The following is a 23,936-nucleotide window of genomic DNA, read 5'->3' as shown; positions in this document are numbered from 1 at the left end:
GTGTGCTGTGATTCCCTCCAGAAGCATATGGAAGGAGTCATGGGAGAGCCTGGGTGCAGCCGTGCATGTTTGTGCAGTGCTTGTCAGTGTTTGCAGCACCTCAATGCCGACAGCACAACTGTTAAAATCAATTTGGACATGGTTCCTTTAAGGAAATCGACTGATGACGCATCATCAAATAATGTCATCAGACCCGCTTCCTTTTAATTGGCCGAGAATGGAGCCGACACTGACCCTAGTTGCACGAATCCACCTCTGTAGGCAAAATCGCAGCCATAATGCGTGACTCTGCCTTACTACTACAACAATAACTTGCATTTATACAGCACCTTTAACATAGTAAAACATCTCAAGGCACCTCACAGGAGCGTAATCAGACAAAAGTTGACACCAGGTCACAGTGTACTATAGACCCCCAAACAGTCAGAGGCAGCTGGAAGAGCAAATATGTTGGCAAATTTCTGAGAAGTGCAAAAACTATAAGGTGGTAATAGTAGCAACTACCCTAATTTTAACTGAGATAGAATTAGTGTGAAAGATATAGAGGGTACAGAATTCCCAAAATGCATTTAGGAGAACATTTTTAGCTAGTCAGCTTAACCGCGATGGTGGGAAAATTATTGGAAAAAATTCTGAGGGACAGGATAAATCTTCATTTAGAAAGACATGGATTAATCAAGGACTGTCAGCATGGATTTGCTAACTTGATTTTTTTTGAGGAGGTAACAAGGAAGGTCGATGAGGGTAGTGTGTTTGATGTAGTGTATATGGATTTTAGCAAGGCTTTTGATAAGGTCCCACATGGCAGACTGGTCACGATAGTAAAAGCACATGGGATCCAAGGCAAAGTGGCATGTTGGATCCAAAATTGGTTCAGAGGCAGAAAGCAAAAGGTAATGATTGATGGGTGTTTTTGTGACTGGACTATGTCCCTTGCTTTTTGCAGTATATATCAATGATTTAGACTTGAATGTAGAGCGTATGATTAAGAAGTTTGCAGATAATACAAAAATTGACTGTGTGGTTGATAATGAAGAAAGCTGCAGACTGCAGGAAGATATCAATGAGCTGGTCAGGTGAGCAGAACAGAGGCAAATGGAATTCAATCCGGAGAAGTGTGAGGTAATGTATTTGCGGAGGGCTAACAAGGCAAGGGAATACACAATAAATGGTAGGACACTGAGAAGTGTAAAGGAACAAAGGGACCTTGGAGTGCATGTCCACAGATCCCTGAAGGTAACAGGCCAGGTAGATAAAGTGGTTAAGAAGGCATATGGAATACTTGCCTTTATTATCTGAGGCATATACTGCAAGAGCAGGGAGGTTATGCTTGAACTGTATAAAACACTTGTTAGGCCACAGTTAGAGTACTGTGTGCAGTTCTAGTCACCACATTACAGGAAAGATATGATTGCACTAGAGAGGGTATAGAGGCAATTTACGAGGATGTTGTCTGGACTGGAGAATTTTAGCTATGAGGAATGATTGGATCAGCTGGGTTTGTTTTCTTTGGAATAGAGGAGGCTGAGGAGAGACTTCATTGAGATGTGTAAAATAATGAGGGGCCTAGATAGAGAGAATAGGAAGGACCTATTTCCCTTAGCAGAGGGGTCAACAACCAGGGAACATAGATTTAAAGTATTTGGTAAGAGGTTTAAAGGGGATTTGAGGGAGAAAAAAATAGAAGGATATGCTGATCGAGTTAGAAGAAGTAGGGTAGAAGAAGGCTAGTGTGGATTATATGCACCGGCATGGAACTGTTGAGCCAAATGGCCTGTTTCTGTGCTGTAAATTCTATGTGATAATAACAACAAATTGTATTTATATAATGCCTTTAACATACAAAAACATCACAAGGCACTTCACAGGAATGTCATAAGTCAAATAATTTGACACCGAACCACATAAGGAGAAATTAGGGCAGATAACCAAAAGCTTGGTCAAAGATGTAGGTTTTAAAGGAGGTAAGAGAGGTGGAGAGGTTTAGGGAGGGAATCCCAGAGCTTAGGAACTAGGCAATTAGAAGCACAGCCACCAATGGTTGAGCGATTGAAATCAGGGAAGCTCAAGAAGGCAGAATTAAAGGAGTGCAGATATTTCAGGGGGTTGTGGATTGGAAGAGATTACAGAGCAAGGGAGGGGTGAGGCCATGGAGGGATTTGAAAACAAAGAAAATAATTTTGAAATCGAGGTGTTGCTTAACTGGGAGCCAATATAGGTCAGCGAGTACAGGAGTGATGTGTGAATGGGATTTGGTGCGTGTTAGGACACGGGCAACTGAGTTTTGGATTACCTCAAGTTTACGTAGGGTAGAATGTGGGAGGCCTACCAGGAATGCATTGGAATAGTCAAATCTAGAGGTAACAAAAGCATGAATGAGGCTTTCAGCAGCAGATGAGATAAGGTGAGGCGGAGACGAAGTTACAGAGGTGGAAATAGGCTCTCTTAGTTGTGGCTCAGATATGTGTTCGGAAGCTCATTCCAGGTTGAAATATGACACCAAAGTAGTGAACAGTCTGATTCAGCATCAGACAGTTGATAGGGAGAGGAATAGATTTGGTGGCTAGGGAATGGAGTTTGTGGCGGGGAGCGAAGACAATGGCTTCAGTCTTCCCAATATTTAATTAGAGAAAATTTCTGCTCATCCAGTACTGGATGTCAGACAAGCAGTCTGGCAATTTAGAGATTGTGGAGGGGTCTTCAGCGTACATGTGGAAACTGTTTTGGATGATGTCACCAAGGGGCAGCATGTAGATGAGAAATAGGAGGGGGAGGCAAGGATAGATTCTTGGGAACACCAGAGGCAACAATACGGGAATGGGAAGAGAAGCCATTGCAGGAGATTCTCTGGCTACGATTAGATAGATAACGATGGAACCAGATGAGTGCAGTCACACCCAGCTGGACAACAGTGGAGAGTTTTTGGAGGAGGATAGAGTGGTCAACCATGTCAAAGGCTGCAGATGGGTCGAGAAGGATTAGGAGGGATAGTTTACCTTTGTCACAGTCACAAATGTTATCATTTGTGACTTTGATGAGAGCCATTTTGATGTTGTGACAGGGTGGAAACCTGATTGGAGGGATTCAAACATGGAGTTTCGGAAAAGATGTGCTTGGATTTGGGAGGCAACAACATGTTCAAGGACTTTGGAGAGGAAAGGGAGGTTGGAGATGGGGCTGTAGTTTGCAAGGATGGAGGGGTCAAGGGTTGTTTTTTTGAGGAGAGGGGTGATGACAGCAGATTTGAAGGAGAGGCGGACAGTACCCAAGGAGAGAGAACCATTAACAATGTCAGCTAACATGGGAGCCAGAAAAGGAAGTTGGGTGACCTGCAGTTTAGTGGGAATAGGGTCAAGGGAGCAGGAAGTGGTTCTCATGGACAAGACCTTCTCTATAATATTGTAGTCACATACAGCAATGTAATATTGTCGTAGTTTGTGTCGAATGGCTGCAGATTGCAATATATATTAACATTCTTACTCTTTTAGGACAATGAATGGCATATACAAGAATGTATTTCCAAGGAGTGAAACATCTGGGGTTCAGATGTAGAATAGAATCATAGAAATTTACAGCACTGAGAGAGGCCATTTCGACCCATTCTGTCTGCGCCGGCCGATCAAGAGCTATCCAGCCTAATCCCACTTTCCAACTCTTGGTCCATAGCCCTGTAGGTTATGGCACTTTATGTGCACATCCAAGTATTTTTTAAATGTGGTGAGGGCTTCGGCCTCTACCACCCTTTCAGGCAGTGAGTTTCAGGCTCCCACCACGCTCTGGGTGAAGAAATTTCCCCTCTTATTGGGCCCAACATTGCCCAAGGCGTTTTTTCGGCGTACTGACCTGAAGTGCACCGACTTTGCGCGCTGGAAAGGGCGCCAGAAAAAACGGACCCCATCCTGGCCGCTCTTCGGAGTCCCCGGAGTCGTGTCATGGTGTGCAGACTGAAGTGGGGGGGTGGGGGGGGAACGGAGCAACAGAAAGCACTGCCGGCACCTGCGTGCATGCTCAGTGAGGGCTGCGCGCATGCTCCTGCCCTCCCAGCGCGTCCTGTGGGCTGTGACCCGATGCTTGCAGCCCCTATCCCAGGCTGAAGGGACGCCCGATCTCGACACACCCTATCCCCGGCCGAGTGGACTCCCGCACCGGTCAGCCCGCTGAGTTCCGGGGCAAGGTAGGACTTCGGTTCTACTTTTTATTTAGTGGCTGTGCTTGAGACTTTTGATTGGGGGGGTGGAGGAGGAGAGTTTTGGCGGGGGGGGGAAGAGAAAGTGTATTGGGGGGGGGGAGAGAAAGAGTGTATTGTGGAGGGGGGAGGAGGAGAGTTTTAGGGGGAGGAGAGAAAGAGTGTTTTGTACACCAGCATCTCTCTCTCTCTCTGGCTACCCCCCGACCCCGTAACATTGCGGCCAGCAGCTCGCATTTCTCAGGTAGGATTTACTTATTTTTTATTAGTATTTTAATGGTTTGAGCTTTTCCTTGTAATGTTTGGTGCTTGGTTGTAGAGGTCCTCTCCAGTTCCCTTCCCTCCCCTATCCCTGCCCTAATGTCTGCCGAATGTGTACTGCTTTTTCTTCACTGCTCGCAAAGGGTTTTCAGAGCTGGCCACATACGCTGACCTAAGTTGATTTGGAGTACGTTTGTGCTGGCCAAAGTGGCATAATTGGCCAAAACTGGCGTGTGTCTGGGAACGCCCCCTTTTGAAAAAAAAAACTGACCTAAAAAACATCATACCTAACTGACTTACTCTGGAGTAAATGTTTTGGGGAAAATGGCATTTTTTAAACTTACGCCAAAAAAAACAACTTACTCCAAAAAAATTGATGCAAGTCATGGCCAAAATTGGGCCCAATTCCTCTAAACCTCCCCCCAATTACTTTAAATCTATGTCCCCTAGTTGGTGACCCCTCTGCCTCTCTGCCAAGGGAAATAGGTCCTTCCTATCCACTCTATCCAGGCCACTCATGGGGGCCAAGTTTTGGCCTGAGTTGCTCCTGTTTTTTTGGAGCAACTGGTTTAGAATGGAGTATCTTAGAAATTTGAATTCTCGGCATTTAGTTTGCTCCAGTTCTAGTCAGTTAGAACAGTTTCACTTTGGAACAGAATTTTTTTTTCAAAAGGGGGCGTGTCCGGCCACTTACGCCTGTTTTCAAAGTTTAGGCAGTGAAAACTTACTCCAAACTAACTTAGAATGCAGTAAGTGAAGATTTTTGTACGTTCGAAAAAACCTTGTCTACACTTGAGAAAATCAGGCGTAGGTTACAAATCAGGCGTAGGGAATGGGGGGGGGGCGGTTTAAAGGGAAGTTTACAAACATTAAACACTTCAGTTTTGCAAATAAAGAGCCATCATCAATAATAAATTATAAATACATTAATAAATCAACCAATAAATCAATCAAAAAAAATTAATAAAAAATAAAAAAGAATTAAAAAAATCAATAAATAAAACATTTTTTACTTACCGACTGCAGCACCGGGAGTCCTCCAACAGCGTGCTGGGACGGTCCCCCCAGTGTGTCTCTGTCAGTGTCTCTATCTCTCTGTCTGTGTGTGTGTGTGTCTCTCATTCTCTGTCTGTCAGTGTCTGTTTCTGACAGCGAGGGGAGGGGGAGAAGGGGGGTGGGGAGGGGGAGAAGGGGGTGGGAGGGGGAGAAGGGGGTGGGAGAAAGGGTGGAGGGGAGGGGAAGAAGGGGGATGGGAGGGGGAGGAGGAGAAGGGGCAGAAGGGAGGTGGGAAGGGGAGAAGGGGGTGGGGAGGGGAAGAAGAGGGGTGGGGAGGGGGAGAAGGGGGGTGGGGATGGGGAGAAGGGGGGTGGGAATGGGGAGAAGGGGGTGGGGAGGGGGAGAAGGGGGATGGGAGGGGGAGAAGGGAGGGGGGGAGAAGGGGGATGGGAGGGGGAGGGGGAGAAGGGGCAGAAGGGGGGTGGGAAGGGGAGAAGGGAGGTGGGGGGGAGAAGGAGGTGGGGAGGGGAAGAAGAGGGGTGGGTAGGGGGAGAAAGGAGGTGGGGGGAAGGGGGAGAAGGAGATTGGGGGGAGGAGAAAGGGGGTAGGGGGAGGAGGTGGGGGGAAGGAGGAGGAGGGGGTGGGGGGTAGGAAGGGGTTGGGGGGGAGGAGGGGGGAGGAGGAGGAGGGGGTGGGAGGCGGTAGGGGGGGAGGAGGGGTGTGTGGGGGGAGGGGAGGAGGGGGTGGGGAGGGGAGGAGGGGGTGGGGGGAGGAGGAGGGTGGTGGGGGGGGAGGGAGAGGGGGGTGGGGGAGAGGAGGAGGAGAGGAGGGGTGAGGACAAGGGGGGAGGAGGAGGGGGGAGAGGGGGAGAAGGGAGAGAGGATGGAGGGAGGGAAGGAGAGAGGATGGAGGGAGGGAAGGAGAGAGGATGGAGGGAGGGAAGGAGAGAGGAGGGAGGGAGGGAAGGAGAGGAGGGAAGGAGAGAGGAGGGAGGGAGGGAAGGAGAGAGGGAAGGAGAGGAGAGGGAAGGAGAGAGGAGGGAGAGAGGGGGGGGAAGGGAGAGAAGGAGGCTGAATGGCCGGGCCAAGACTTCGGGCTGGACTTCGGGCGGGAGGTAGGTGGCGTCGGGTCTCGGGTCGGGGAGCAGGGGTCGGATCGCCAGGGGGGCGCGGGGGTCGGGTCGCCGGGGGGGAGAGCAGAGGTCGAGTCGCCGAGGGGGGGGGGAGCGCAGGGGTTGGGTCGGGTCCGGTCGGGTGGGAAGAGTCCTATCCACGCAGCCCCAGTGAGGCCATTCGGCCAGGGCAAGGGGCTGTGTACTTCGGGCCCCTCCCACACAGTTTTGGGCGCCTTCAGCTACTGCACATGCGCGCCCACTGTAGCGCGCATGTGCAGAGGTCCCGGCACTGTTTTCAGCACAGGGACCTGGCTCCGCCCCCCCCACAGCTCGTGCTGCGCCGCGCCCAGCTCCAGAGGACCTGCAGGGAGCCGGAGAATAGATAAGTTTTTTTTAGGGCGCACTTTGTGGCACGTAAAACGGGCATCCGGGTCCGGGCTGCACTGTTTTAGGCACGGCCTGAAAGTTGGGCCCATAATTTTATACACTTCAATCAGGTCTCCCCTCAGCCTCCTCTGTTCCAAAGAAAACAGACCCAGCATCTCCAATCTTTCCTTATAGCCAAAATTCTCCAGTGCAGGCAACATACTTGTAAATCTCCTCTGCATCCTTTCCAGTGCAATCACATCTTTCCTGTAATGTGGTGACCAGAACTGCACACTGTATTCCAGCTGCGGCCTAACCAGTGTTTTATATGGTTCAAGTTGCTCTTGTATTCCATGCCTCGACTAATAAAGGCAAGTATTCCATATGCCTTCTTAACCACCTTATCTACCTGGCCTGCTACCTTTAGGGATCTGTGGACCTGAACTCCAAGGTCCCTTTGTTCCTTTACACTTCTCAGTGTCGTACCATTTAATGTGTATTCCTTTGGAACGGTGCAGCTTCCCCTCTCGGCCTTTTGGCTAAGATCAAGTGTAAATAGCACAAAGTGATCTTTGGCGCTGGAGTTGATCTGACAAGAATGAACAAAAAAAAGTGTATTCCCTTGCCTTGTTAGCCCTCCCCAAGTGCATTACCTCACACTTATCCGAATTGAATTCCATTTGCCATTGTTCTGCCCACCTGACCAGTACATTGATATTTTCCTGCAGTCCGTAGCTTTCATTGGTAACCTCTCAGTCTGATGTCATCTGAAACCCTTAATGTAATTACTGCCTTGTAACACTTGCCAATGTACTTTATCCTATGTAAATGACAAGTTTCTAAAATATAGAAGCAACATGCCTTTATCCAGAGTGTCTTCAGCAGTAAAATAACCATCATGCTTTGATTGGTCAAAAGAGTTGTTTATTGCTGAATGTATTGTGGACAAAAAAACTGAGCACACAAATTGAGATAAGTCTGAGGATAAACTACATTTTCTATTCCCAAATGCATGTATTTTTAAATGAATGAGACTCTCTGAGAAGAAATGAGTACAGTGCTATGCAGAAGGTCAGAGGTAGCCACCCCCATCAATTACTAAACACTTCTGCCTTGAATGTGCCTCAAAAATATGTGTTGAGTTAGGATTTCCAGAGATCTGCTATTGTCTATTGTATTATGCCATTCAAAGAAGAAAAAGAAAGCAAAGTAATATTCCCCCTACTCTGAAGGCAAAGGTAGTTCAGATTCAATGCGTGGTCCATATTTGCATGAATAATTAACACTGAGGTTAACTATGTTGCACCACACAATAGGCTTCCTTCATAAATCCCCAAATAGTTATTTGTTACCATGGAATAAAATATCTAAAACATTCACATCTCTTGTTAAGACTGGATTGAAGAGAGTCTGGTCCAAGGCTGCATTGTTTACTACCTGTTAGTCTCATCAACTGGGGAAAGTATGTTAAAAACATTTGAGAATTGGTCAAAGCATTACTTATTTTCTCATTCTCGAGAGTGGGAGCAGCGTGGAACCTACAAAGGAGCTAGATAGGAGCAGAGCGAATGGACCTGCGAGGAGAGGAAAAAAATCACAGTGTGACATCACAGGAAAGCAGGGAAGTGATTGGTTGGTGAGTATTTCTCTCTTTTTTAAAAATTTGAGCATTGGTTTAAATTAAGATCCGTGATTACAGATTAAAAACTATACCGAGATAATTGATATTTCAAAACTTGAAAACCTAATTAGTTAAATAAAATACAATAGAGATGGCAGTGCAGGTGATGTGTTGCAGCTGCAGCATGTGGGATCTGATGGATACCAGTCTGATCCATGGCGACCACATCCGCAGTAAGTGTGTTGGCGGCTCGAGGAACTTCGGCTCAGAGTTGGTGAGCTGGAGTCCGTGCTTCAGACACTGCGATACACCAGGGAGGGGGAGAGTTACCTGGACGCTGTGTTCCAGGAGGCAGTCACAGCCCTTAGGTTAAATAATTCAAGTTTGGCTGTGGTCAGGGACATGAGGGTGTGACTATGAGTGAGGCAGATATGGGGATCCAGAAGGTAGCATTGGAGAAGCCTCAGCCCTTGCGCTTGTCCAACAGGTATGAGGTACTTGCAGCCTATGTGGACAAGAGCAGGGACTGCAGGGAGGGTGAGCAAACTGACCACAACACCGTGGTATAGGGTGCCATTCAAGTTGGGGGAGTAAAAAGAAATGTAGTAGTGGTAGGGGACAGTATAGTGAGGAGGATAGATACTGTTCTCTGCAGCCGAGAGCGTAAGTACAGAAGGCTCTGTTGCCTGCCCGGTGCCACCATTAAGGACATCTCCTCTGGGCTGGAGAGGAACATGGAGTGGGAGGGTAAAGATCCAGTTGCCGTGGGTCCATGTAGGTACCAATGTCATAGGTAGGACCAGTTAATTAAATCAGCTGTTTGCTGAGTAGCGGCTGGGTGTGTTTTGCTAAGGTTTAGAGTTTAGATCTACTTGATAGTTGCGAGTGTAACTAGAGGGATGGCAGAGCAGCTCTGTCCCATGGATGGCACATCCTGTGGCATGTGAGAAATCCTGGATGCTTTGCGCAGCTGGGACGATCACGTGTGCAGGAGGTGTCTCCAGCTGCACCAACTCAAGCTCCGCGTTTTGGAGCTTGAGCGGCGGCTGGAGTCACTGCGGTGCATCCGCGAGACTGAGAGCTACGTGGATAGCTTGTTTCTAGAAGTGGTTACCCCACAGTTTAAGAGTGTGCAGGCAGATAGGGTTTGGGTGACCGCTGAACAGAGGAGGAAGACTAAGCAGGTAGTGCAGGAGTCCCCCGAGTCCATCTCGCTCTCCGACCGGTATTCTGTTCTGAGTACCGGTGAGGGCACTAGTGGCTCTGGGGAGTGCAACCAGAGCCAAGTCCACGGCACCATGGGTGGCCCAGCTACACAATGGGGGGGAGGAAGAAGAATGGAAGAGCTATGGAATGAGTGATCATAGCATGATTGAATTTCAAATTCAGATAGAGGGTGAGAAAGTTGGATCTCTAACCAGCGTCCTAAACTTAAATAAAGGACAATGAAGGTATGAGGGCTGAGTTCGCTAAAGTGGACTGAGAAAATAGATTAAAGTGTAGGACGGTTGATGAACAATGGTGTACAATTAAGGAGATATTTCACAACTCTCAAGAAAAATAGATTCCAGTGAGGAGGAAAGGGCGTAAGATAAAAAAGATAGCCACCTGTGGCTAACTAAAGAAATAAAGGACAGTATCCAATTAAAAACAAGGGCATACAATGTGGCCAAACGTAGTGGGAGGACAGAAGATTGGGAAGTGTTTAAAAGCCAACAAAGAATGACTAAAAATTGATTAAGAAAGGGAAGATAGACTGTAAAAGTAAACTAGCACGAAATATAAAAATATATAGCAAGAGTTTCAACAGGTACATAAAAAGGAAAAGAGTGGCTAGAGTAAATGTTGATCCCTTAGAGGATGATACGGGAGAATTAGTAATGGGGAACATGGAGATGGCAGAAACTCTGAACAAATATTTTGTATCAGTCTTTAAGGGTAGAGGACACTAATAATATTCCAACACTGGATAGTCAAGAGACTATAGCGGGGGGAGGATCTTAACACAATCACAGTAACAATATACATAGATGACCTGGAAGAGGGGACAGAGTGTAGTGTAACATAATTTGCAGATGACACAAAGATTAGTGGGAAAGCGGGTTGTGTGGAGGACACAGAGAGGTTGCAAAGAGATTTAGATAGGTTAAGCGAATGGGCTAAGGTTTGGCAGATGGAATACAATGTTGGAAAATGTGAGGTCATCCACCTTGGAAAAAAAAACCAGTAAAAGGGAATATTATTTGAATGGGGAGAAATTACAACATGCTGAGGTGCAAAGGGACCTGGGGGTCCTTGCGCATGAATCCCAAAAAGTTAGTTTGCAGGTGCAGCAGGTAATCAGGAAGGCGAATGGAATGTTGGCCTTCATTGCGAGAGGGATGGAGTACAAAAGCAGGGAGGTCCTGCTGCAACTGTACAGGGTATTGGTGAGGCCACGCCTGGAGTACTGCGTGCAATTTTGGTTACCTTACTTAAGGAAGGATATACCCCCTGGAAGGGGTACAGAGACGATTCACTAGGCTGATTCCGGAGATGAGGGGGTTACCTTATGATGATAGATTGAGTAGACTGGGTCTTTACTCGTTGGAGTTCAGAAGGATGAGGGGTGATCTTATAGAAACATTTAAAATAATGAAAGGGATAGACAAGATAGAGGCAGAGAGGTTGTTTCCATTGGTCAGGGAGACTAGAACTAGGGGGCACAGCCTCAAAATACGGGAGAGTCAATTTAAAACCGAGTTGAAAAGGAATTTCTTCTCCCAGAGGGTTGTGAATCTGTGGAATTCTCTGTCCAAGGAAGCAGTTGAGGCTAGCTCATTGAATGTATTCAAATCACAGATAGATAGATTTTTAACCAATATGGGAATTAAGGGTTACGGGGAGCAGGCGGTTAAGTGGAGCTGAGTCCACGGCCATTTCAGCCATGATCTTGTTGAATGGCGGAGCAGGCTCGAGGGGCTAGATGGCCTACTCCTGTTCCTAATTCTTATGTTCTTATGTAATCACTAAGGAGGTGGTACTCAGTAAGATCTAACTAAAGGCAGATAAATCCCCTGGACCTGATGGCTTGCATCCTAGGGTCTTAAGAGAAGTAGCAGCAGGGATAGCGGATGCATTGGTTGTAATTTACCAAAATTCCCTGGATTCTGGGGAGGGCCCAGCAGATTGGAAAACTGCAAATGTAACGCCCCTATTTAAAAAAGGAGGCAGACAAAAAACAGGAACCTATAGACCAGTTAGCCTAACATCTGTGGTTGGGAAGATGTTAGAGTCCATTATTAAAGAAGCAGTAGCAGGACATTTGGAAAAGCAAAATTCGGTCAGGCAGAGTCAGCATGGATTTATGAAGGGGAAGTCATGTTTGACAAATTTTCTGGAGTTCTTTGAGGATGTAACGAACAGAGTGGATAAAGGGGCACCATTGGATGTGGTGTATTTGGACTTCCAGAAGGCATTTGACAAGGTGCCACAGCACAAGATAAAAGTTCATGGCGTTGGGGGTAATATATTAGCATGGATAGAGGATTGGCTAACGAACAGAAAACAGAGAGTAGGTTCATTCTCGGGTTGGCAATCAGTAACCAGTGGGGTGCCACCGGGATCAGTGCTGGGACCCCAACTATTTACCATCTATATTAACGACTTGAAGGAAGGGACCGAGTGTAACTTAACCAAGTTTGCTGATGATACAAAGATGGGAGGAAAAGCAATGTGTGAGGAGAACACAAAAAATCTGCAAAAGGGCATAGACAGGCTAAGTGAGTGGGCAAAAATTTGGCAGATGGAGTATGATGTTGGAAGGTGTGAGGTCATGCACTTCGGCAGAAAAAAAATCAAAGAGCAAGTTATTATTTAAATGGAGAAAGATTGCAAAGTGCTGCAGTACAGCAGGATCTGGGGGGACTTGTGCATAAAACACAAAAGGTCAGTATGCAGGTACAGCAAGTGATCAGGAAGGCCAATGGAATTTTGGCCTTTATTGCAAAGGGGATGGTGTATAAAAGCAGGGAAGTCTTGCTACAGTTGTGCAGGGTATTGGTGAGGTCATACCTGGAATACTGCATGCAATTTTGGTTTCCATATTTACGAAAGGATATACTTGCTTTGGAGGCAGTTCAGAGAAGGTTCACTAGGTTGATTCTGGAGATGAGGGGGTTGACTTATGAGGAAAGGTTGAGTAGGTTGGTCCTCTACTCATTGGAATTCAGAAGAATGAGAGGTGATCTTATTGAAATGTATAAGATTATGAGGGGGCTTGACAAGGTGGATGCAGAGAGGATGTTTCCACTGATAGGGGAGTCTAGAACTAGAGGGCATAATCTTAGAATAAGGGGCCGTCCATTTAAAACAGAGATGAGGAGGAATTTCTTCTCTCAGAGGGTTGTGGATCTGTGGAATTCACTGCCTCAGAGAGCTGTGGAAGCTGGGACAGTGAATAAATTTAAGACAGAAATAGACAGTTTCTTAAACGATAAGGGAATAAGGGGTTATGGAGACCGGGCAGGTAAGTGGACCTGAGTCCATGATCAGATCAGCCATGATCGTATTAAATGGCGGAGTAGGTTTGAGGGACCGAATGGCCTACTCCTGCTCCTACTTCTTATGTTCTTATGTTCTTATAGTGGTAGGGGATTCACTAGTCAGGGGAGCAGACAGGCGTTTCTGCGGCCGCAGACGTGACTCCAGGATGGTATGTTACCTCCCTGGTGCCAGGGTCAAGGATGTCACTGAGCGGCTGCAGGGCATTCTGGGTGGGGAGGGTGAACAGCCAGAAGTCGTGGTACACATTGGTACCAATGACATAGGTAGAAAGAGGGATGAGGTCCTGCAGGCAGAGTTTAGGGAGCTATGAGATAGATTAAAAAGCAGGACCTCAAAGGTAGTAATCTCCGGATTACTCGCAGTGCCACAAACTAGTAAGTACAGAAATAGGAGGATAGAGCAGATGAATACGTGAGAGATGGTGTAGGCGGGAGGGCTTTAGTTTCCTGAGGCATTGGGACCGCTTCTGGGGAAGGTGGGACCTGTACAAGCCGGACGGGTTGCACCTCAACAGAGCCGGGACCAATATCCTCGTGGGGGGGTTTGCTCGTGCTGTTTAGCGGGGGGGGGATTTAAACTAGCTTGTCAGGGGGATGGGAACCTGAAAATAGATTCAGTAGGGAGGGGAGTAAAGCTGGAATTAGAAAGCAAAACTAATGAAAGTGAGTTTGAAGGAGAGAGGAAACAAGCAGGAAAAAAGGGTTAAAAAAACAAATTTAAAGGCACTTTGTCTAAATGCACGTAGCATTTGTAACAAAATAGATGAGTTGATGGCACAAATTGAGACAAATGGATATGATCTGATAGCCATTACAGAAAAGTGGTTGCAAGGTGATCAGGACTGGGAATTAAATATTCAGTGGTATTTGACAATCCGGAAGGACAGTCAGAAAGGAAAAGGAGGTGGGGTAGCTCTATTGATAAAGGATGGAATCACTGCAATGGTGAGAAATGATATTGGCTCAAATAATCAGGATGTTGAAACAGTTTGCGTGGAATAATAAGGGGAAAAAGTCACTGGTGGGCATAGTCTATAGGCCCCCTAACAGTAGCAACTCTGTTGGTCGGAGCATAAACCAGGAAATAGTGGGGGCTTGTAAAAAGGGAACAGCAATAATCATGGGTGATTTTAACTTCCATATTGATTGCACAGATCAAATTGGTCAGAGTAACCTTGAAAAAGAGTTCATATAGTGTGTTCGGGATGATTTCTTAGAACAATACATTGTGGAACCAACCAGGAAGCAGACAATTTAGATCTGTTAATGTGAAATGAGATAGGATTAATTAATGATCTGATAGTAAAGGATCCTCTAGGGAAGAGTGAGCACAGCATGTTAGAATTTCAAATTCAATTTGACGGTGAGAAACTTGCATCTCAAACTTGTGTCCTGAACTTAAATAAAGACAATTATAAAGGTCTGAAGACAGAGTTGGCTAAAGTGGACTGGAAAAATAGATTAAAAGGTAAGATGGTAGATAAGCAGTGGCAGACATTTAAGGTGATATTTCATAACTCTCAGCATAGATATATGCTGAGAGTTATGAAATATCAGAAATATCAGATCAGCCAGGATCTTATTGAATGGCAGAACAGGATCAAGGGGCCAAATGGCCTATTCTGCTCCTATTTCTTAGGTTCTTATGTTCTAGTGAGAAAGACATACTCTAAGAGAAGGATGAAACATACATGACCAACTTAGGAAGTTAAGGATGGAATCAAATTGAAACCAAGGCATACAATGTTGTGAAGATTATTGGTAGGCAAGAGGATTGGGAATTTTTTAGAAACCAGCAAAGGTCAACTAAAAAAATAATAAAGGTGAAGATAGATTATGAGAGTAAACTAGCAAGAAATATAAAAACAGACAGTAAGAGGTATATAAAAAGGAAGAGAGTAGCTAAATGTGTTCCCTTAGAGGATGAGACTGAGGAATTACTAATGGGAAACAGGGAAAGGGCAGAGACATTGAACAAATATTTTGTATCAGTCTTCATGGTAGAAGATACTAAAAGCATCCCAATGCTAACAGATAATCAAGGGGCTACAGGGAGAGAGGAACTTAAAACAATCAATATCACTAGACAAAAAGTACTAGGCAATAACAACAACTAAACAAACAACTTGTATTTATATAGCGCCTTTAATGTAATGAAATGTCCCAAGGTGCTTCACAGGAGTATTATGCGATAGACATTTGACACTGAGCTGCATAATTAGAAATTAGCACAGGTGACCAAAAGCTTGGTCAAAGAGGTATGCATTGAAGGTGCAAAGAGAGATAGAGAGATAGAGAGGTAGAGAGGTGGAAAGGTTTAGACATGGTGTTCCAGAACTTGGGCCCTAGGCAACAGAAGGCATGGCCACCAATGATTGAGCAATTATAATCAGGGATGCTTAGGAGGGAAAAATTAGAGGAGCGCAGACATCTTGGGGGATTGTAGGGGTGGAGGAGATTACAGAGATAGGGAGGGGTGAGACCATGGAGGGATTTGAAAATAAGGACGAGAATTTTGAAATCGAGACGTTGCTTAACCGGAAGCCAATGTAGGTCAACGGGTGCAGGGGTGATGGATGAATGGGACTTGGTGCAAGTTAGGACACGGGCAGCTGAGTTTTGGATCACCGCTAATTTACGTAGGGTAGAATGTGGGAGGCCAGCCAGGAATAGTCAAGTCTAGAGGTAACAAAGGCATGGATGAGGGTTTCAGCAACGGATGAGTTGAGGCAAAGGCAGAGACGAGCGATGTTACGAAGGTGGAAATAGGCGGTCTTAGTTATGCTGTGGATATGTGGTCGAAAGCTCATTTCGGCGTCAAATATGACACCAAGGTTGCGACTTAATGGGACTAAAGGTGGACATATCCCTTGGACCTGATGGCCTGCATCTTAGGGTCTTAAAAGAAGTGGCTGCTGAGATAGTGGATGCATTGGTTGGAATCTACCAAAATTCCCGGGATTCTGGAGAGGTCCCAGCGGATTGGAAAACCACAAATGTAACATCCCTATTCAAGAAAGGAGGGAGACAGAAAGCAGGAAACTATAGACCAGTTAGCCTAACATCTGTCATTGGGAAAATGCTGGAGTCCGTTATTAAGGACATAATAGCAGGACATTTAGAAAATCATAATATAATCCAGCAGAGTCAGCATGGTTTTATGAAAGGGAAATGGTGTTTGACAAATTTGCTAGAGCTCTTTGAGGATGTAATGAGCAGAGTGGATAAAGGGGAACCAGTAGATATAGTGCATTTGGATTTCCAGAAGGCATTTGATAAGGTGCCACATAAAAGGTTACTGCACAAGATAAGAGCTCACAGGGTTGGGGGTAATGTATTAGTGTGGATAGAGGATTAGCTAACTAGAAAACAAAGAGTCGGGATAAATGGTTCATTTTCAGGTTGGCAAACAGTAACTAGTGGGGTACCACAGGGATCAGTGTTAGGTCCTCAACTATTTACAATCTATATTAATGACTTAGATGAAGGGACCGAGTGTAATGTAGCCAAATTTGCTGATGATACAAAGATAGCTGGGAAAGCAAGTTGTGAGAAGGACACAAAGGATCTGCAAAGGGATATAGATAGGTTCAATGAGTGGGCAAAAATTTGGCAGATAGAGTGTAATGTGGGAAAATGTGAGCTTATCCACTTTGCTAGGAAGAATAAAAAAACAATTTATTATTTAAATGGAACGAGAATACAAAATGCTGAAGTACAGAGGGATCTGGGGATCCCTGTACATGAAACACAAAAAGTTAGTATGCAGGTACAGCAAGTAAGTAGGAAGATAATTGGGATGCTGACCTTTATTGCAAGGGGGATGGAGTATAAAAGTAGGGAAGTCCTGCTACCATGGTACAGGGCTTTGGTGAGACCACACCCGGAGTACTGCGTACAGTTTTGGTCTCCTTATTTAAGGAAGGATATACTTACATTAGAGGCAGTTCAGCAAAGGTTCACTAGGTTGATTCCAAAGGTTGAGCAGGTTGGGCCTATAAACATTGAATGAGAGGTGATCTTATTGAAACATATAAGATTCTGATGGGGCTTGACAGGATAGATGCAGAGAGGATGTTTCTCCTCATGCGGGAATCTAGAACTAGGGAGCATAGTTTCAGAATAAGGGGTTGTCCATTTAAAACGGAAATGAGGAAGAATTACTTCTCTCAGACAGTCGTGAATCTTTGGAATTCTGTACTCAAGAGAGCTATGGAGGCTGGGTCATTGAATATATTTAAAGTGGAAATAGACAGATTTTTGAACTATAGGGAAGTCAAGGGTTATGGGGAGCGGGCAGGAAAGTGGAATTGAGGCCACGATCAGATCATCCATGATCTTATTGAATGGCGGAGCTGGCTCGAGGGGCTAAATGGCCTACTCCTACTCCTATTTCCTATATTCTTATGTTTATATTTGATATATCAGGATTGCTGCTGAAACCACTCAAGCAGCAATTTCCCAAATCCCCATTATTGGATCCAACCCTTTCAAGGACAACTGTAATATTTCTACGTTCTTCCCAACCCCACCATCATATTTTCTCCTCTCCACGTGGCAGGGAGTGATTCCTGCTGAATTTGGTGCTGCTAGCTCTGTCAGTACATCAGTCAAATGGCCATTTTTCATTTGTGAATCTAGACATTGAATGTTGCTGGACCATGTGACTGTGGTGGCTGTCACAGCTTAGCCTGATTCTGTCCTGATCTGATATTCGCATATATGGTCAGCAGCAGGAACTCTAGCTGGTTTGTTGTCCATTACCACAGACGGCAATTGTACCACTCCCACTGAACCCAACTAACTCAACACAAACTAGGGATGAAATCTGGGACCTTCCATGTGTGTATGGCATGATTTTACACTGCATACTGGATTTACCAGATGAGTCACCAAACAGCCTTTTCAAATTGAACAATGTTAAAATAATATTTTCCAGTTCTTTTGATTTGCCAGTTCTAAGATTGAGAAATTAGAAGAAAATTTCTGTTGATAAGAATTCCATATTTTAAAAGCCACCTGAGATTAAATTCCTCAGGGATTAATGATCTGAAAAGAAATCTGTTGAAAATACGAAGACTGAGAGCTGCTCAAATGTGTCACTAATGACTCTACATACCAGAACACTATATACATTAAACAAATATGGGGTGTGTCGATATCAAATCCTTTTTGTAATCCTGTTTATGTGTTCCTGCATTTTCTCTGTGGCTGCTTACAATATAATATATTATTGTTATTGTAACTTGGAATCATAGAAATTACAGCGCAGAGAGAACCCTCTTAAACTGCAACTGTCTTCTCCAATTCTGGCCTTTTTCTGTATCCTTGTACATTCTTCATTTTTAAATACTTATCTAATTCCCTTTTAAATGATATTTCCTCTGCCTCACTTGTACTAAAACATTCACGGACATATTTTCCTCTCCAACGTCTGGGTTTAAGATCCTTCCAGGGCACACATTCAGCTAGAAAAGAATCTATATTCTAATAACCCATTGTTCTTCTGATGATTGTACTTAAATAGGATTTAGATAATTTCAAATAAATGTGATCCCACATCTGGAACTGTTTATGTGATCAGCTGAATCATAATACGTCACATAATCCTGTTCCAAAAGATGTTCCTATTAAAATTATGAAGCAGGGATCAGATTGGCAGCAGGAGCAGGTCTGGCTTCATTTGCAGATGACATTGCTCATGGGTTTCAGTCACAGGGAATCCTGCCAGATTGGGTTTCTGTTCCTTTTTTTTTAACTTGTCCCCTTCATGGCTTCGTGAGGGATCACATCTAGGACTTCACCCAAATGACGACTGTGGACATCTGCCCGGTCTTTACCAAGCCAATGTGGGCTTACTGGAGAGTCCCCTCAATTTGGGATCCACTCAATACCCCCTCAGCTTCCCTCAGTGCTACATGTGATGACTTGGCTGAGACTGGAACATTTCATCTGAGAAAATGCAGTATGAATAATAGCTAAGGTTGGGAGTTGACAGCAGATGCATTGCAGCACGTGTTTTTTGCACTGCTACAATATGTTCATATTTATATTTTGGCAATATCCTCAAAATGTTACTCAATTCAACACATTAAACAACTATTTTGCATCATCAAAAATGTTTGAAGTTTTTAAAATTATTTTATGTTCTCTCAAAGTCTGCATTCAGTGGCAATGTTCCATGGTAAGATTGAGGATGGTGGGAAAGGGAATCTCCAGGGTTCCTGCATCTGGATTGCTGTCTAACCAAGGTTGCTTGAAGTGTCCAGTTGTAATGACTGTTAAGATTAAAAAGGCCACCAGCCCTCATAAGTCAGGCCACACATGAAGAATAGTTATGGGTAAGGCCCTGGAGATTTCAATGGGACTCTATTCCAAATTAAATCATTATTGTTAGGAGAGGATGGATGAGGAAAAACAACGAAAAGAGAAAAACATCTTGTAATCCTATTGGATAGCCTTTAAAAAATAATATGCCAAAACATGCAGCTCAAACAATGTAACGTGCAGCTCAAAGCAATGTAACAAATGTTGTTGGGGCCTGTCCTCATGCATTCTCAAAAATCCATGTATAATTTAGGCATTTGTACTTAGAACCATATAGGTCTACAGCACAGAAGGAGACTATTCAACACATTGGAGTAATTCTCACCTCCGTCACCTGGGCAGATTGCCCATACATACATTGTAGAACGATTTCCATTCCATTGATTTCATGGTGGCTGTGCTGGATCTTTTCTAGAGCAATCCAAAACTAATCCCACTGCCCCGGTATCCACCCTAGCCCTGTATCTTCCTCTGCATCAAATACTGATCTATTCTTCCCTTAACATGATCCCTGTCTCAACTATTCCATGTGGCAAAGCATTGCATGGTTTAATACCACTCTGTGTAAATAAATGTATCCCAGGCATGGCCCTCATTCTCTTAAGTGGCTATTTTAAATTGATGACCTTTTATCCCTGACTCCCCAACCAAGGGACATAAAATTAGGTATTCTGTGGACCAGTTTGAGGTGTTCCACTGTGATCAGCTGCTGACCCACTCCAAAATCCTGGGGAAAGGGGCATTTGGATATTCTGGGCAGACACCCATGCCTGTAGTACATAACAGGGCATCTGACCCATGGAGGAGGTGAAGCTCTAGAGTGGCACCTGAGGCCTAGACTGGGTCTAGGATAATGGAGGAAAAATGTTCAGTGAATTCTTCAGGAGTCCAACAGGCATGGCAATCGATCCTTCTGCAATGGCTCACCCGCCAGAGAAAATGTTAGTCATTTAGGGAAGATCAGAAAGGATGTTATAAAAACAACCATATATAACTATTCTCCTATGAGAAGTTGGAAAGGGAATCAGGCCTGCAGATTTCTCATCAGCAGAGTACCCGCGTGAAGTGCAGTTCGAGGCATTCCACCCATGCGGTGACCCCTTCCCATTTTCCTGACTTGGGTCAATTATGGAGTATGGGAGGCTCCCAGTCTGTGTGCACCTTCCACTAGGAGTCCACCATAGTTTGAAGCGATATCCTGTGCGGTTGCAGCATTTCACTTGCTGCAGCAGCTTAAAGGGGCAGGCCAGCACCTGCACAACATTGAGAAGTGGAGGCAGATTTCTGCAGCCAAATTTCAGGGTTGGGTTTCAGCAGAAGGTCTCCCGGCTCCATTTTCCTTCATTATTTGTTGTGGGACTGTTTGAAGGCAGGCAGCCAAATCCACCCCCTCCAGTCTGGATAAGTGCGCTGATCTCTGTTAAGGTCAATATGAGAGAGTCAAGCTTTCCCAGATGTTTCACAGGCCCTACGTCTTCCTGGGGTCAACAAGTTGATGCTGTTCACATTTTGTCTGCTGTTGTTTCTTCTCCACGAAATCAACAAGCTGGGGTGCATTCCAATTTGGGTTTATTCATAGTGAAGAATGTCAAATGTGTCTCCTCCACAGAAAGTGCACTGTTGTTGCTGAGGTTTACATCTCCTGACTCACAGGCACCGGCACTGAATGATCCTCCACTCTTTCACAGCACAAGATGCTGTTTATTTTTTATATCAAACAACTCTTGTTTTCCACTGTGTCCACTCCCATCTCAATGGAATTGGACATTTTTTAAAGTATTGAGTCAGAGCCGATCTTGGTCACCATGGGATCCTTCCAGCTGAGCAGACATTCTGGATGCTGATTTTTCACATTAAACAAATAGCGAGAGATGAATAAATCCAACAAAAGGTTACAGCAGAATGGGCTGTTTTTGGACCTCGGGACATTTGTTTGGCTTTTCGGATTATGATGATCCTTCAACCCTGAAAGCTCAGGCTGTCTACCTACTGCTCATCAGCTCATGCAGCAGTAAAGTGTGAACTCTTCAACTCTTTATTTTCCTTGCTAATTTTCTCCCAGTTTAACCCAAGATGCCATGATTCTGTGTAAGCTTTGACAGTGAGTGTCAGCAGCTATTTTCCATGAAGGTTGAGCCCAATGATGTGCACACATGCACACCATGCAGCCAAGGTTGCTGGATTGCAATCAGGAGCAGCCAACCTGGCAATGCCTTTTCTTCTTCTGTGGCCAACTGCAGCACCCTACTGTCACCCAGCTGAGATCAGCTCACTCAGCATAGACACGGGACTGAACCTGGGACCTTTCTGGTCTGCACGGCGCTAGATAATCTCACTGGGCCATCAGCAGAACTCTCCCAGCACTTTAACTGTTGAGCACATTTCCCAAGTGATGCATAATATGCATTTTGCAATTAAACAGTCCGATCCGATTCAAATAATATGAAGGCTCTGTGTTGTTAGTCAGAGAGCCTCACACCTTTATATATTCTGGTTAACTTGCTTTTTAAATTCCAGAAATAGTAATGGAATTACATTTTTAAAAGGTGATAAAAGTGCAATTCTCAGATACACTTGTGATATTCAATAACCTGATACATTTTAATCTAATTGCATTAAATATGTACATTTATAAGATGTAAACAAACTGACTGCCTTCATAAGATAATTATTAATTTCATGAATTAATAGTACAGCAGAACTGCAATTCTCTAAAAATGGTACTGTGACTATTTTCATACATTTAAATGTGCCTCATATACCTTTCTCCTGATCTCTGCTGTCTTTATTTTAACTCCATTACCCTTTGCGTATTTACAGATTCTGTAGTTCTGCAGACTCATCAACGCATGCACGGTTTTAGATGATTCGTTTGACCCAGCTGCATATTTAAAATAAAAACAAGTTTAACCTAAGTTGCTTAAGCTTGGTGACTGGCGAGCACTGAAGGATTTGCCGCAGAATGTACAGCTTTTAAATCTGTACCACAGAGCACAAGCTGAGAGCTGAGGACGGAGCAGTAAACTGAAGCTGGCACTTACCCAGAGTTAATCCCTCACAGTCAGACATCACGTACAAAGAGGTTTTTTTATTTCTTCCCTTCTTTCCCACTTTTTTTCAGTACCTAAACCACAGCATGAACCTAAAGTTAAGGTCTTCTGCTGAAGTGTACACGGTGAACAGTAATCGGCCCCAGCTGCAAACTTGACAGCAGTCCCCACCCCTGCTAATGGAAACAAACAGCCCAGTTTTTCATTACGGGATGCAAAGAATGCAATTCTGTGCCAGAACTCTCTGCTCCGATTGGTGGGTAAAATTACTTTTCCCCACCCACTCCCATCGTATTCCCTCCCAAGGTCACCGAGTCATTTTGAATTTTTTAAATTGCCATTGAAATATTAATGAGGCAAGAAAGTACGTATACAGTTTGAGCATGGCTGAAGAAGGTCAGATTGATTCGAGGTGGGCTAATCAATGTATCAGCTGATATCATGTTACAGTCAGAGACAGTGCTGCATTTTCTGCATATATAACCACAAGGAGTCATTCAGTAACCTACACTGGGAAGTCCACATATTAAAGGAGGAGACTACCATTTAAAAAGATAGTGCAAACGTCAGCCAGAATGAAGTCTCGGCATTTATTTATATTCTGCCCTGTACATGTACTTTATCACAAAAATAACAAATGCCTGCTTCAAAGAGTCATTTTAATCTTTTTCCTCATTAGATAAGGGATCTGTTTACTTTTACTGAGGCCGGAAAGGATTGTTTGACTATCGTTCTATGTAACGTTATCCCTTATCGAGACTGATCACAGATATCAAGAGGTCAATTTTGTTACTGGGTTAAAATCCTGCAACTCCCTCCCTAACAGCACTGTGGGAGTACCTTCACCACACGGACTGCAGCGGTTCAAGAAGGCGGCTCTTCACCACCTTCTCAAGGGCAGATAGGAATGGGCAATAAATACTGGCCCATATCCTGGAACGAATTAAAAAAAACGTAATTGTAAGCAGCATAGGTGAGTGGGGCAGCGCAGTCGTGCCTGCTGCCTGGTGTCCTCAACAATAGGCCTGAGCCATTCTGATGGTCTGGCCCCAGTTGCATCTGATTAATGAGCTGTGAGTGCTGATCCACCGCTGACAAATGGCTCAGAAAGGTGAGTTGCAAGTTGCAGCTTTAGGTGTCAGAGGGCAGCATCGCTGGCTGCGGGGGGTGGCGGTCAGGGCAGGAGGCATGAGCGATTGGCAGGGAGATTTAGGTAAGCCAGCAGCAGCATTCATGTTCCATCTGACTCAATAAAAATGATTAAAAAGAGCAGAAATTTACCATTTTTGTGAGCAACTTGCAGTTCCCTTGAAAGTCTGCTGGTCAGGCCATTCTACACCTGATACCAGTGGGCGGAAATTGCGCAGTGTAAGCTCCTCCCATTGGTACCTGAAAATTGTACCAGGCTGCTATGTACATAATGGACCTGATTTGCGTTTCTTAATGAGGCACCTTCCTGTTTCAGGAGATT

The 23,936-nt window shown here is 44.8% G+C and overlaps 1 protein-coding gene across 1 annotated transcript in view; it reads right to left on the bottom strand.

Moving 5' to 3' along the window:
- The window catches only part of eml1 (EMAP like 1), a 315,675-nt gene extending 293,011 nt beyond the window's left edge, over window positions 1–22,664 (bottom strand). The window contains exon 1 of the mRNA XM_070879355.1: window positions 22,457–22,664. Within this exon, the coding sequence (XP_070735456.1) occupies window positions 22,457–22,484 (28 nt within the window). The 5' untranslated portion in view covers window positions 22,485–22,664. The remainder of the gene's footprint in view (window positions 1–22,456) is intronic.
- Window positions 22,665–23,936: the final 1,272 nt, after the last annotated feature.

Source organism: Pristiophorus japonicus, chromosome 4 (genome assembly GCF_044704955.1).
Source record: "Pristiophorus japonicus isolate sPriJap1 chromosome 4, sPriJap1.hap1, whole genome shotgun sequence".
Classification (NCBI taxonomy): Eukaryota; Metazoa; Chordata; class Chondrichthyes; family Pristiophoridae; genus Pristiophorus; species Pristiophorus japonicus.
Note: the sequence above shows the minus strand (reverse complement) of the source record. Positions and strands in the feature narration are given on the sequence as shown.